At 43.9% G+C, this 15,947-nt stretch overlaps 1 protein-coding gene across 1 annotated transcript in view; it reads right to left on the bottom strand.

Moving 5' to 3' along the window:
* LOC132835968 (intercellular adhesion molecule 5-like) overlaps positions 1–15,947 on the bottom strand; it is a 46,566-nt gene that overhangs the window by 28,932 nt on the left and 1,687 nt on the right. The window contains exons 3-5 of the mRNA XM_060855133.1: positions 5,992–6,306; positions 3,855–4,148; positions 2,654–2,941 (exon numbers count right to left, since the gene is read on the bottom strand). Coding sequence (XP_060711116.1) covers positions 2,654–2,941; positions 3,855–4,148; positions 5,992–6,306 — 897 coding nt within the window. The remainder of the gene's footprint in view (positions 1–2,653; positions 2,942–3,854; positions 4,149–5,991; positions 6,307–15,947) is intronic.

Below are 15,947 nucleotides of genomic sequence, written 5' to 3'. Positions count from 1 at the left end.
AGGCAAGGCTGAAGAAAAGTTGCCATCCTGGAGTCGGCTTCACCATCAAAAATGAACTGGTGCATGAACTGAAAGGCTCCTCCTTCGGAATAAATTAATGTCTCATGACACTTTGACTCCCCCTTGATGGGAATTAGTGTGTCAGGATAGGCAGTGCATATACACCAAATCTCAATGCAGCAGATGAGAACAAGGAGAAATTCTACTCCAACCTTGACCAATCTCTCTCACGGGTCCCTGCAGTGGTCAAATTTATCATCCTTGGCAACCTCAGTGCCAGAGTCAGCAAAAGTGCAGAGCTCTGGGACAATGTGATCAGGAAATGGGGAACAGGGATGCAAAACTCCAATGGCACCCTTCTGATCAAATGCTGTGAACACAACCTCCTCATCATCAACACACTGTTCCACCAAAGGGACAAATGCAGGACAATGTGGCAACACCCCCGCTGGAAACACAGACGCCTCCTTGACTATGTCATTGTCAGATGAGAGATCGAAAAGATGTTAGAATTACACATGCCATGACCACAGCCAGCGACTGCTGGACAGACTGTCACCTGATCTGAGCCAGGATCAACATACCTTCAGACCCACAGCAGAGGAGACAACAAAAGCAATGCCAAAAACAGTTCAACATTGAGGCACTTAAAGACCAGGAGAAAATAGCCTCAGACAATCAGCTCGTCTCCACAAACCTAGCAAGTCTCAGCAATACCATGTCAGGGTATCCCAACAGTCTCTGGTCCACCCTTAAGACTGCCATTATCACTGCCTGCAAAATGCCAGCCAGCCAATCCACCAGGAAACACCAGGACTGGTTTGATGAGAATGATGTGGAGATTAAGGAGCTATCAAGCTGGAAGCACATGGCATTTTTGAGTGTAAAACAAAAACTGTATCCTCAAAAATGGAAAGGCAGGTTTGCCGGCGCTGAAGGCTGAGGAACAAATCCAAACCCACAACATAAAAAAACGGGTGGTGGGTGGAGGAACACTGGAGATCCAACAAATGGCCGACAGCCATGGTGTGATGGGTTTCTTCTCTGGTATCAAGATGACATACAACCAAACAGCCAAGGCCCCACTCCACTGCTGGCCAAGGACAGAGTGACTCTGATCAAAGATAAAGAAACTGTCAAGAAGTGTTGGGAGAAGCACTTCATAAACCTAAAGCAGGGCTCTGTCATTGATCTGAGCATTCTTGAATGCATCCTATAGCATTCTACACACCATTGGCTCAGCAATACCCCAGCCTTGCATGAAATAGAGAAGACTGTCCTCAATCTTGAGAACAACCAGACAGCTAGAGGAGACGGTACACCCACTGAGGTATTGAAGTGCGGAGGCAAAGACCTACTTGCAGTTACACAGCCTTGTCTGCCTTATTTGGAATGAGGAGAACATCTCAGAACTGCTCCGAGATGCCACAGTTCTGAGCATTTCCAAAAAAGGGAACAAGTCCAATGTGGTAACTACAGAGGAATCTCCCTGCTGTTAATGCCAAGGTCCTCCACAAGTATTTCCTCCCTATGGCTGAGGAACTCCTCCCGGAGTCACAGTGTGGTTTTCAGCCACGGAGGGGCACAATGGACATGGTTTACACCGTGCGACAGTTGCAGGAGAAATACAGAGACAAGAACCTCCCCTGGACATGGCTGCCTTCGACCTTACAAAGGCCTTTGACACTGTCAACTGGGAAGCGTTTGCAGGGTCCTTTTCTGCTTTGGTTGTACCAATTTGTCACCATCCTTCACCTGCTCCAGGACAAAATGGAAGTCAATGGTCAAAGACCATCTAAAGTAGAGGAAGAGCATCCAGAAAGGTATTGAGCATCTCCAGCCTTGTATTGGGAGAAAATGGAAGCCAGGCCACAACATCAAAAGCAGTGCGCTGCCACACTAATACCCCACCCATCCCTTCCCCAGGTCACCACCTCCCTGGGAGGTGAAGAGAATCGTCATCATCTGCTAGGAACCAGCAATGATGATGGGTCACATGTTGTGAGATGGAGTCAAGAGCACCTACCTCCATGGTTACAGTTTAGGAAGGAAGTGATAGCTTGGTGATTGATGCAGAAGAGAGTCATTAAAATGGGACAAGGGATGAGCGGCTTCCCTTATGTGGAAAGAATGGAAATGTTCGGATTCTGCCAATCAGGCAGTGAGGGTCAAGAGAATGTTCTGATAGTCATGTTCAAGATAATGAACCAAATAAAGAGGAGTTTTTAGTGCAAAAGGTTTGATAATCATGAGACACAGATTTAAGGTGATTAGAAAAGGAACAAATGAGATGTGACTGCTTTTTTAAAGAAAGCAGTTGATTGTTTTCTGGAATGAGTAGTGGAAGCAGATGCACTAGTGTCTTTCACAGGAGAGTTGGAAAATTATTTGAAGGGGAAACACACACTCCCATGATTGCACTCTGTGGCACAATGCACCGGGGTAATAATGGACAGTGTCCTCACATGTCCTGACCCCAGGATCTGTATCCCTTTGGTCTCAGTGAGAAAGGAGCTGCTGCAGGGCAGTCCCTGTGTGAGGAGACCAGTTCAAATTGGTTCGGGCTAAGAGGAAAGTTGGGATGAGGATTTCATTGTTTCCATTTGGAAAAAAAATCCCACTGATGTTTTGTGGGGAAGGTAATGCTACTTACACAGGACATGGAGAGTTCCAATGTGTTGTTTAATAACAGGGCTCGTCATTGAGTGATCTTGAAGTTTCAGTTCAGCTTCACAGATATACTGCTGACCATCCAGCTTAGCTTCAGCCTCTACTGTATGAGAGATAGTGAGCCCAGTACTGCTTGATCCATTCACTAATGTGTCATTTCCTTTCTTCAGTCTGAGTTCAAGATCCCCTGAGACATTCAACACACGGCACGTAATATTAACCAGATTTCCTTCCTGGGTGGTCGGTACTTGGATTTCAGGGGAAGAGAAAGCTAAAAATAATAGAAAGATACTGTTAGAAACATTGTTGTACCTTGCAGTCCCTCAGTGTGGGGTTAATAACAATGAAACAAAGGCAGGCTGCATTTCGTGCTTCTTGCTCATCCCCTGCTTCATTGCTGTATCAGGGAGAGGTACAAACCCCTACACCATCCTTCCATGTTCCTTCAGTGTTTGCAGTATCTTAGTCAACATTCATTCCTGACCCAAACTCATCAAAAATGTATTCTGCTCATTTCTGTTTCTAGAATCCTGAAATCTGCATATATTTAAATGCAGATTTATTTATTACCACCTGTTTCGTCCCACACGGTATATTCCAGATTGGTGTATGTTTTTGCACCCCTTCAGCTTTTAGGGTACATTGGTTGTTTAAACATTTAAACATTCTCTTGTGATCCTGGAATACTAAGTGTGAGTAACACTCACCTATGAGCAGCGCATACAATGTCAATCACATTGTCTCAGGGTCTTGGAGAACCTCGAGTCATTAAGACTTTGTCAGAATGCTTTTCATTGACAGAGGGTCATATAGAAGATATGGCACAGAAACAGACCATTCCAATTAATTACGAGCATAAGCCCTTATGCTCGAAACGTCGAATTCTCTATTCCTGAGATGCTGCCTGGCATGCTGTGCTTTGACCAGCAACACATTTGCAGCTGTGATCTCCAGCATCTGCAGACCTCATTTTTTACCATTCCAATTAATTAGCCAATGTTTATGCTTTACTCAACCAAGAGTCTGAGTATACAAACATTTCCACAAGCTTCCCAATTTGTCACTCAATAAAAAGGATTTTATTGCTGAAAGTGTTGGAAATGCTGACATGTTTGTATTGTTGACAGTGATGAACTATCAGAATATTGTCTGATTTTAAACTCCCCCACAACCAGAATTCTTACCATACACCTCAATGAAAGCACTATCATTCTTTGGGGGAATTGAAGGATATTTCTCAAAATCGGCCATACAGACGACTTCCATCAGACCAGATTCCTGTGGTGTCCATGCTGCTGTTATTCGGACAGTGTTGGAATTTGGCCTTGTGGTATCTGAGTTCAGTTCCACACCATCCTGAAACCATCTTACTCTCATCTTCTCAGCAGGATAGACATTTGAGACCTCACATGTTAATGTGACTTCTCGCTTCACTTCTTTGGGTCTTTTGTCCAGGATTCTCGGCTGATCCATGAAAGCTGTAATACAGACAAGAAATTCACTTCATTTTAATTTGCTGCAGTGTGTTTCAGTTTTTAATGGACAGAGTAGGAAACTGACCAGTGTAGGTATTGGACAATACACCACTCCAGGAATTTATCACATTCACTCATAGTCAAAAAACTGGAGTCATCTGCAGGAGGCCATAGTGCACTTTGAGAGTGAACTGGTCATGCCAATCACGGTGTGTGATTGGTGAATTTGTCTAAGTATTTTTGACAATTCATAGGATAAGGGCATTACAAGGTGACTTCAACTTCCCTAATATTGATTGGGGAATATTCCTTGGTTCAAATATCTAGATGGAGCAGACTTTGTCAGGTATTCCAGGAAGGATTCCTAACTCAATATGTAGATAGGCTGATTAGAGGAGAGGCCACATTGGATTTGGTGCTTGGCAATAAAGCAGGTCAGGTGTCAGATCACTGAGTGGGAGAGTATTTCGGTGACAGTCATGACAACTCCCTGACCTTTACTGTACTCATGGAGAGGGGTAGGAGCAGGCGGTTGGGAAAGTATTTAATTGGGGAGGGGGAATTACAATGCTACTGGTGGGAACTTGCGTCACTAAATTGGGAATAGATATTCTCAGGGAAATACATGACAAAAATGTGGAGGTTGTTCAGGGAGCACTTGCAGACAGTGCTGGATTAGTTTGTTCTATTTTTCTAGTTAACCAGTTCAAAGATGGTATTACACACCTCTGGATCAGGTGCGTCTAGAACCTAGGCCGCCAGGTCCAGGGGCAAGGACACTACCACTGCACCATAAGGTGTTGAGTTCCAGTTGGGCAGCCCATTGCCTGTTACAAGGGAACTTATACTCAACAAGCTCCATGAGGAGATTAATTAATGATTCCCGTGTACTTTGTTAGGGTTACCACAATGAGGAAGAACAGTTTTTAATAATGGGTAATTCATGTATGTTGGCTGATTGCCCACTTCTCTGCACTAAAAGTCTGCTAAGCAGTAGCTCGCCTATTGCTGCTGACTCCCTTTGAGGATTGTGCTCAGCAGTCAGTTCCCATCATCACCAGGTGCTTAGTGACATTAACTGGGGGCAGAAGCTGCTATTGGTTCAGTTATGGAATCTGGAATTGATGTGCTTTGTGTCAGTGTGTGGCATGAGATTAGGACCTGGAAATGACCCAGATATTGGAAATGACAGAGCACGTCAATTCTGGATTCCCTGATTGAGCCAGTAGCAGCTTCTATCCCCACTTAATGTTCCCAGTTTGAAAATCAAGCCTCAGGAATCAGAATAGGCCTTGAATGTCTTTTGGAATTATGTTATTAAGACTCAGCTTATAAAACAAAGTTATTGCAAAATGATTCTAGGCTTTCACTTTCAAACTATGGTTTGCACACGCTCTGGCTGACTTAAAGAAAACATTTACACTTACTGCATATTTGCACCATAATCCAAGAAGAGGGGCATGGATAGGGTAAATAGGCAAAGTCTCTTCCCTGAGGTCAGGAAGTCCAAAACTAGAGGGCATAGGTTTAGGGTGAGAGGGTAAAGATATAAAAGATACCTACTGGGCAACTTTTTCACACAGAGAATGGTATGTGTATGGAATGAGCTGCCAGAGGAAGGGGTAGAGACTGGTACAATTGTAACATTTAAGAGGCATTTGGATGGGTATATGAATAGGAAGGGTTTAGAGGGATATGGGCCGGGTGCTGGCAGGTGGGACTAGAGTGGGCTGGGATATCTGGTCGGCATGGACAGATTGGACCGAAGGGTCTGTTTCCGTGCTGTACATCTCTATGATTCTATAAGGCTTTTTTGTCTGTAATATCTTGTGCAATTGGAACTTACCGTAAGTTTGCAGAGTGACGGAAGAGTTTGTGATTGACTTTGTGGTGTTAGAGCCTGAGTCCACTTCAGCCAAGCAGGTGTACTCCTGTCCATCATCTGATTGACTCGCAACGAAATTGAAGACATTTCTCAACCTTTTATCTTCATCCGGAAGACCTAGTTCGCCTGTGGAATCTCTCTGGACAATCTCACTCCCTCTCAGCCATGTGAGAATGAGTTTGTTATTTGGATAGACTCTTGGACCAGTGCACTCCAGACGATATGTCCTGTTAATCTCCAGCACTTCAGGGAGTACTGTGATGTTTATCTCTCGATCTGTTAAAGGAGAATCACAGTTAGCAGGTTTCACTGAAATAGTGTACCTGAGGACCATGTTCCATCTCCCCACACATTTACTCATATGCATAAGAAATGTAAGTGTGTATACACATTCAACAAAAGGTTACTAAAATATTTCAACAGAGGACGGTATCCTGTCACCAAGTCACCCTTTATTTACATGTGGACAGTCCTTGAGACTGATCCATCTCGTCAGAATCAGCTCTCAGAGTGAACAGAACCTCTGACACTCCTGTTTATACCTGTCAGCCAGGGCTCCCTGACTGGACAGGATCAAAGGCCCAACCAGGGAACTCATTCTATGATACCCAGAAACAAAAATCAAGATTGCTGGAAAAGCTCAGTAATTCTGGCAGCGTCTATGGAGACAAATCAGACCTAATGTTTGGGGTCAAGTGAGGAAGGGTCATTCGACAGGAAATATTAACTCTGATTTCTCTCCACAGATGCTGCAAGACTTGCTGAGCTTTTCCAGCAATTTTGATTTTTTTTCTGATTTACACCATCAGCAATTGTTTCAGTTTCTATGATGTCCACCTGGCTGACCTCGTTACAATTATTATATCCCTCCCTCTTTATTCTCCTCTTTAAGTGGCAAAGTCATTGAGGCGGTGACATCCACCTCAGATTCTGTGGTATCTTAAATGCTTAACGGAGACGGAGACCCCATGGGTGTTTGAACAGCCAGAAAGGCAGTGAAGAGCAGGGCGCATTTTGCTCCTGCAATGTTTGCAGCTTTCATATGATTCATGTACTTGTTCAGGACTGTTGCCCCTACCCAAACCTTAACATCACTGGACCTGACCTTACGTTGACTGTGCCTCCAACCCATGCAAGACCATTCCCAGCTTCCTACATCAAACTTTGAGCCCTAAAGTAAACTGTCTCTCATTTAATGGAGCATTGTGTCCAGGATTGATGTTTCTGATGCCATTTCACCCTCCCCTCAAGGCTAGGAAGATCAGGTTTAACCTGTTGTGGAGTCTTCTACCCATTAGCAACTCTGCTGGAGCTATCCCTGTAGTTGCATGAGGGATGGGTCGATAGTCAAATAGGAACTGGGACAGTTTGGTATTGAGTGAAGCTGTAGGCTGTTTTCTTTAGCCTGCCTACAAAATTTGAAATGGTTTATCTGCCAGACCATTGGATGATGGAATGGCTCGGAGCTGTCCTATGTGATGCATATCATTTGGCTTTAGGAAATACTCAAGTTCCCTGCTTGAAATGATAGTCTGTTATCTGTGACCAACATCTCGAACAGTCCACGTATTGTAAAATATTTGCAGTACTTCTGTCATCATCCATGTGTAAGACGAATTAACTCTACGCATATCCAGCCATTTTGAGTGGATATCCAAAAAGACTAAGGACATTGAGCTCATGAAAGGAGCTGCATAGTCAAAGTGTAACCGAGTCCAGTGTTTACCCAACCATTTCCACAAATGTGGGGAGTGCTTTTGGCCATTTTTGTCCTTGTGGGAATTGCCCCACCAATGCAGCTTTGTCTGCATCCAATCCTCCAATCCAATAACTTCTCATCAATGTCTTCATTTTGGAAACCCTTGTACACCCCTGGTGGAGTTCAGTCAGTATCTTGGTGCTGACCCTTGCTACGGACAACCACTCTTGCTCCCCATAATAAAATGCTGTCCTCAACTGTGATCTGATCTCTCTAGGTCCAGAAACATTTCAATTCTGATTGTGATGGCCCTTTGGCTCCCCCCCTCCCACCCCCACCCCATCATCACCAGCTGATTCAGTTTTGCCAGGACTGGATCTTTGTCCAGAGTCTGACATTGTCAGCTGTGACTGGAAGTGTGTCCAGAAAGTTTAAAACCAGAGCGGACTCTTCCTGTAGTGGTCCCACCGGTGGTGTACCTTTCAGCAGGAGGCAGTTCAGTGCAACTACATTTGCTCCTTGGCCTCCCAGACAGTGTTCCAACCTGTAATTGTACAGACTTATAATTAGAGCCCACCGCTGAATTCAATCTGAAGCTGTGAGCAGCACTGCCTTGTCCTCTTCCGTTAAAAATCACACAACACCAGTTTATAGTTTAACAGGTTCATTTGGAAGTACTAGCTTTAAGGTAACTAGTGGGGCAGGATCATAATTTGTAGCTATAAGGGGCAGCACTCTGAAAGCAAGTACATCCAAATAAATCTGTTGGACTATAAACTGGTGTTGTGCAATTTTGAACGTAGTCCTCCCAGTCCAATACCGCCACCTCCACATCTTGTCCTCTTTAAGTAGACCTAGAAGGGTTTGTGATCTGCATTCCTCAAGAAGGGCTTATGCCCGAAACATCAATTCTCCTGCTCCTTGGATGCTGCCTGACCTGCTGCACTTTTCCAGCAACACATTTTTCAGCTTTGATCTCCAGCATCTGCAGTCCACACTTTCTCCCGAAAGGGAAATGCAGAACAGAATTGTGGAGGTTGTTTAGGAAGCACTTGCTGATAATACTGGATAGCTTTGTATCATTGAGGCAAGGAAGGGATGGTAGGGTGAAGGAAATTTGGATGACAAGAAATGTTGAACATCTAATCGAGCGGAAGAATGAACTTTACTTAAAGTTGAGGAGGCAAGGATCAGACAGGGCTCCAGAGAGTCACGAGGTAGCCAGGAAGGAACTGAAGAATGGACTTAGGAGAACTAGAAGGGGGCATGAACATGCTTTAGCGGCTTGGATTAAGGATAACACCAAGGAATTCGACACTTATGTGAGGAACAAGAGGATGGCCAGTGTTATGGCAGGGCTGATCAGGGATAGTGGAGGGAACATGTGCCTGGAGTCAGAGGAGGTAGGGGAGGTCCTTAATGAATACTTTGCTTCAGTATTCATTACTAAGGGGGTCCTTCTCATTTGTGAGGACAATGTAAAACACGCAGATATGCTTGAACAGGTTGATGTTAAGAAAAAGGATGTGCTGAAAAGTTTGAAAAATGTAAGTATACATAATTCCCCTGGGCCAGAGATGGCATATACCTAAAGTCAGTACAGGAAGCAAGGGAAGAGGTTGCTGTGTCTTTGGCGATGAATTTTGTGTCCTCACTGTCCAGTGAAGTAGTATTAGATGACTGGAGGGTGGCAAATGTTATTCCCTTGGTCAAGAAAGTGAATACGGATAATTCTGGGAATTACGGATCAATCAGTCTGATGTCTGTAGCAGGCAAATTATTGGAGAGGATTCTGAGAGACAGGACTGATGATTACTTGGAAAACCATAGTTTCATTAAAGATAGCATGGTTTTGTGAGTGGCAGGTCATGCCTCGTAAGCCTTATTGAAGGATATGACAAAACACATTGATGAAGGTAGAGCAGTGGATATGGTGTATATGGATTTTACCAAGGTGTTTGATAGGTACCTCATGGTAGGCTCATTCAGAAAGTAAGGAGGCATAGAATACAGGGATATTTGGCTGTCTGGACACAGATTGGCTGGCCAATAGAGGAAAGAGGGTGGTAGTTTATGGACAGTGTTCAGCCTGGAGCTAGGTGACCAGTGATGTTCCACAGGGATGGTTTTTGGAACCTCTGCTCTTTGTGATTTTTATAAATGACTTGGTGAGAAAGTAGAAGGGTGGGTTAGTAAGTTTGCCAATGACATGACTGTTGGTGGAGTGGTTGATAGTTTGGAGGGCTGGTATAGTTGCAACGGGACATTGACAGGATGCAGAGCTGGGCTGAGAAGTGGCAGATGGAGTTCAACCTGGAAAAGTATGAAATGATTCATTTTGGAAGTTTGAATTTGAATACAAAATACAGGATTAAAGGCAGGATTCTTGGCAGTGTGGAGGAACAAAGGAATCTTGGGGTCTATGTCCATAGATCCCTCAAATTTGTCGCCCAAATTGATAGGGTTGTTAAGAAGTTACACGGTGTGTTGCCTTTCATTAGCAGGGGGATTGAGTTTAAGAGCTGTAAAGTTGTGCTGCAGCTCTGTAGAGCCCTGGTTAGACCACACTTGGAATATTGTGTTCAGTTCTGGTCGCCTCGTTAGTGGAAGGATGTGGAAGCTTTATAGAGAGTGCAGAGGAGATTTACCAGGATGCTGCCTGGACTGGAGGGCATGTCTTATGAAGAAAGGTAGAGGGTGCTAGGGCTTTTCTCATTGGAGTGTAGAAGGATGAGAGGTGACTTGATAGGCGTGTACAAGATGATGAGAGGCATAGATAGAGTGAGTAGTCTGAGAATTTTTCCAAGGCCAGAAATGACTATCATTAGGGGCATAATTTTAAGGTGATTGGAGGAAGGTTTAGAGGAGATGTCAGAGCTAGGTTCTTTACACAGAGACTGGTGCGTGTGTAGAATGCACTGCCAGCAATGGTAGTAGTGTCAGATACATTAGGGACATCTAAGTGACTCTTGGATAGGCACATGGATAATAGTGAAATGAAGGGAAAGTAGGTTAGTTTGATCTTCCAGTAGGATACAAGGCCAGCACAACATCGAGGGCTGAAGGGCCTGTACTGTGCTGTACATGCTCTCTGTAAATCAGTGAGACACAATTTCTCAACCACCAAGCCATGTTGACTATCCCTAATCAGTTTTTGCCTTTCCAAATGCATGTAGATCCTGTCCCTCAGAATCTCCTCCATCAACTTGCCCCCCATTGACGTAAGGCTCATCAGTCTTTTGTTCCCCACTTTTTCCTTACATCCTATTCTTAAATAATGTCACCACATTAGCCAACCTCCAGTCTTCCAGTGCCCACCCTATTGATGATACAAATATCCAGACTGTAGGGATTCTATCTCAGCAAGGGACCCTGTAAACTGTGTCGTGGCTCCCCACAAAGTTCTGCGATACAGTTGATCAGGTCTCAGGGATTTATCTACCTATATAAATTTAAGTTCTCCAGCACATCCTCTTCTGTAATGTTAACTCTCTCCAAGACATTTGCCAAAGCTATCACTTGTCCCCCTTTTGCCCTCCTGATTTCCCTCCTACTGCCCTCATACTAGTCTAGGGATTCACTCGATCCCAGCTGTCTATACCCGACATATGCCTCCTTTTCCTAACCAAAGCCTCAATTTCTCTAGTCATCCAGCATTCCCTACACCTACCAGCCTTGCCCTTTGCACTAACAGGAACTGTCTCTGAACTCTCATTATCCTTTTTTTTTAAAGCTCTTACACTTTCCAACCATCCCCATACCTGGAAATAATGATCTCCAATTAACCTTTGAAAAGTTTCTCTGTAATACCATCAAAATTGGCCTTGCCCTAACTTAAGTCTTTAACGTTTTGATCAGTTCTATACTTTTTTATAACTCTTTTAAAAGACAAATAAAATTATGATCACTTGCTTCAAAGTGCTCCTCCACTGACACTTCAGTCACTTGCCCTGCTTTGTTTCCTAACAGGAGGTCAAATATTGCTCTTTCTCTAATAGATACATGCACATGTTGAATAAGGATGTTTTCCTGTACACACTTAACAAAGTCCTCCCCCTCTAGGCACTTAACACAATGAGAATCCTAGTTATTTCGCCATTCCTGATGAAAGGCTTTTGCCTGAAATGTCGATTCTCCAGTTCCTTGGATGCAGCCTGACGTGCTGTGCTTTTCCAGCACCACACACTCTAATCTCCAGCATCTGCAGTCCTCACTTTTGACTATGAGAAAACCTAGTCAGTGTTTGGAAAGTTAAACCTGTTTCTATCATCCTTTCAGATAGTGACTTCCAGTTACCCACCATCCACTCTCTGATGAAGAAAATATGCCTTAAATCACCTCTCCTGAGAGGAAATGTTTCTTCCCGTCTCCTTTAGATTAGATTCACTACAGTGTGGAAACAGGCCCTTTTGCCCAGTAAGTCCACACCGAACCTCTTAAGATTAACCCACACAGACCCAATCCCCTACCCTATATTTACCCTAATTAATGCATCGAACACTATGGGCAATTTAGCATGGCCAAGTCACCTAAACTGCACATCTTTGGATTGTGGGGGGAAACTGGAGCACCTGAAGGAAACCCACGCAGACATAGGGAGAACATGCAAACTCTACATAGACGGTCACCCAAGCCTGGAATCAAACCCAGGTCCCTGGCACTGTGAGGCAGCAGTACTAACCACTGAGCCACCCCAAATTTATTTATGCCCCCTAATTGTGTACACCTCAACCAGGTCCCCCTTCAGTCTTCTGTGCTCTAAGGAAAACAACCCCAGCCCATCTTGTCTCTTTTCATCACTGAGTTGTTGTAGCCAGGCAACATCCTGCTGAATCTCCTCTGCACCCCCTCCAATGCAATCACATCTTTCCTATAGTGTGGTGACCAGAACTGAACACAGTACTAGCTGTGGCCTAACTAGTGTTAAAAATCACACATCACCAGGTTATAGTTCAACAGGTTTATTTGGAAGCACGAGCTTTTGGAGATTGCTCCTTCATCTGGTAGCTAGTGGGGTAGGATCATTGGACATAGAATTGAGAGTAAAAGATCAAAGTGTCATACAACTGATGTGATATGTTCAACAAACCTCAACTGCTGTTCAGTTTTAATCATTTTGAATGGGGGTGCACATTTTGATTATTAATATGTAAATCAAGTCACATTCCAGAGATAACATAACCTTTTATAAAAGAAAAGTGACATCTCAGCTCAGACAATGCATTAAAGGTGTGAAGTTAGAGTCTGTCTGTATCCCAAACTTGAGTCAGACTGATTCTGTTTCCAAAGTAGGAATTTATCAAATCCGATGTGGACTGACTGCCTACAGACTGTGTGCTTTTTCAGCAAAATAGCATATATCTGCAAATATAATTCTGCAAAAGCAAATCCACTTTACAGACTTATATGTGTGCGTGCGTGCATATGAGGGAGAGAAAGTATGTGTGCGAGAAAGAGGGAAAGAGTGTGTGAATGAATGTGCATGCGTGTGAGTGTGTGTGTCTATTTGTGCATGCTTAATACTGTGTGTGTGTGTGTGTGTGTGTGAGTGTGATGGAGTATATATATCTGTGAGAGGGTGTGTGGATGAGAGAGTGTCTGCATAAGCGTGTGTGATCGTGTAAGAGTGTGTGTATATTTGTTCAATAAATTGCATCAGTTGTATGACACTGATGGTTTACTAAAATTCTGTGTCCTATGATCCTGTCTCACTAACTGACAAAGGAGCAGCGCTGTTGGCTATTACCTGGTGTTGTGTGATTTTTGAGTAAAAAATGAGGTCTGCAGATGCTGGAGATCACAGCTGCAAATGTGTTGCTGGTCAAAGCACAGCAGGTTAGGCAGCATCTCAGGAATAGAGAATTCGACGTTTTCCTGATGAAGGGCTTATGCTCGAAACGTCGAATTCTCTATTCCTGAGATGCTGCCTAACCTGCTGTGCTTTGACCAGCAACACATTTGCAGTTGTGTGATTTTTAACTTGTCCACCCCAGTCCAACACCTGCACCTCCAAAGCATGGCTAACTAGTGTTGGAAACAGCTCCATCATAACCTCACTGCTCTTGTATTCAATGCCTTGAATAATAGAGGCAAGTATCCCATGTGCCTTCCTAACCACCTTATCTACCTGCCATGTTGCTTTCAAGGATTTAAGAACAAGGTCCTTCGGATCCTCTGTATGTCGGGTCTGACCATTCACTTGCCTTGTTAGTCTACCCAAAATGCATTACCTCACCATTTTCAGGATTACATTTCATTTGCCATTGTTTGGCCAATTTTGGGTCTTCTTTATTAGATTAGATTAGATTACCTACAGTGTGGAAACAGGCCCTTTGGCCCAACAAGTCCACACTGACCCGCTGAAGCGGGTTTGAACTGTTTGAACAGTTTGAACAGACAGTTGGAATTGCTGCTCCCGGGATGGTACACCGGCAGCAACTCAGCACCGTCAGGTCTAACAGCACTGGAACAGCAGAAACCACACTGTTCCAACTCACTGAACTCAACGGAGCCCAGAGCTCTGCCATCTCTGCTCGAGGGACGGTGAAGAGAGTCGAGAGCCTGTGCTGGGTGTGGGGTGAGAGAACCCCACTTCCAGCTAACCCATCAAACATCTCAGTGAATGTACGGAGCCTCACTTATCACAAAACAGGCTGAGTCAGAGCAACACACAATCCTGAATAACCATCTCTCTCTCTCCCTCTTTTTGCTTCTAACAACACAGACCAGAAACGTGCCTAATAATGTTGTTCTTAATATTAACGAATAACAAGAAATCCATCATTCATTACAGAACAAGTACACACGAGAAATGTCCGCATTTAAACATAACTGTACGCATTGTGAACTGCAGCACAAATACACTGAGTAAACACTATCCACTGATTTTAAATATGTTTTTACCCACTTGTCACATAAGAAGTCACAGTGAAGAACTGCAGAAGTCGATGAGGTGAAATGATCTGGAAACCCATGTCACTAGAATGTGGACGGGCTCTGCAATCTGTACTCGGCCTGACTAACTCAGCTCGATGTTAATGAAAATAACCTATTTCCTTTCCCGGAAACTATTAAAATAAAATGGCAGTAATTCCAGATGAAAAATTCCAATATCTTGTTTCAACATTTGATATATTGGCATCTCCCAAATGTCGGAGGCATTCAATTCACAGCAGGCTGAGTCAAAGAGTCAAAGAGATGTACAGCTCGGAAACAGACCCCTCAATCCCCTTTTGTCCATGCCGACCAGATATCCCAACCCAGTCTAGAACATAGAACAGTACAGCACAGGACAGGCCCTTCGGCCCAGGATGTTGTCTCGTCCCACCTGCCAGCACCTGACCCATATCCCTCCAAACCCTTCCTATTCATATACCCATCAAAATGCCTTTTAAATGTTGCAATTGTACCAGCCTCCACCACTTCATCTGGCAGCTTATTCCATACCCATACCACCCTATGTGTGAAAAAGTTGCCCCTTAGGTCTCTTTTATATCTTTCCCCTCTCAGCCTAACCTATGCCCTCTAGTTCTAGACTCCCCCATCCCAGGGAAAATACTTTGTCTATTTATCTTATCCATGCCCCTCATAGTTTTATAGGAGAGCACTGAACAGATCAGAAACCTTCCCCAAAATTAGCAAAATCAAGCCTATTCAGAGATCAAGATAAAAATAGTTCACAGTCTCTCTGCTTTCTGTCAAATGGAGAAGGAAGTAAAAGCAAGTTCTTCACAACTGGGCTCCTGTAGACAATAAAATAAAATGCATACACATTTAACAGACCATGGGAAATTCAATAATGGTAATACCATTGGTTGTCAAGGGGGGATGGTTGGAGCTTCTGCTCTTGGAGATTGTCATTGCCTGGAGGTTTTGGGGTGAATGTTACTCACCCACTATTAGTCTACTTTTCAATGTTGTCCAGACCTTGCAGCATGTGGTAATGATTGCTTCATTATTCACCTCCACTCAGCAGACGTTTTACCCTTTGACTCCCAGTCAATTCAAGCTTACTGATCATCTTGTTGGAAAACCTGGTCAAATGCTGCCTCGATGCGAAAGGAAGTCATTTTCATCTGTCCTCTGGAGTTCAGCTTTTCTGTTCATGTTTGATCCAAGATTATAATGAGGTCTGTGGCTGAATGATCCTGGTAGAACCAAACCAAGATGCAGCTTTTAATTTACTGGAGTCCTAGGTAGGCCAGACTAATTAAGGAAG

This window comes from Hemiscyllium ocellatum, chromosome 45 (assembly GCF_020745735.1).
Source record: "Hemiscyllium ocellatum isolate sHemOce1 chromosome 45, sHemOce1.pat.X.cur, whole genome shotgun sequence".
In the NCBI taxonomy this organism is placed as follows: domain Eukaryota; kingdom Metazoa; phylum Chordata; class Chondrichthyes; order Orectolobiformes; family Hemiscylliidae; genus Hemiscyllium; species Hemiscyllium ocellatum.
This window is presented reverse-complemented; position numbering and strand designations above follow the sequence as displayed.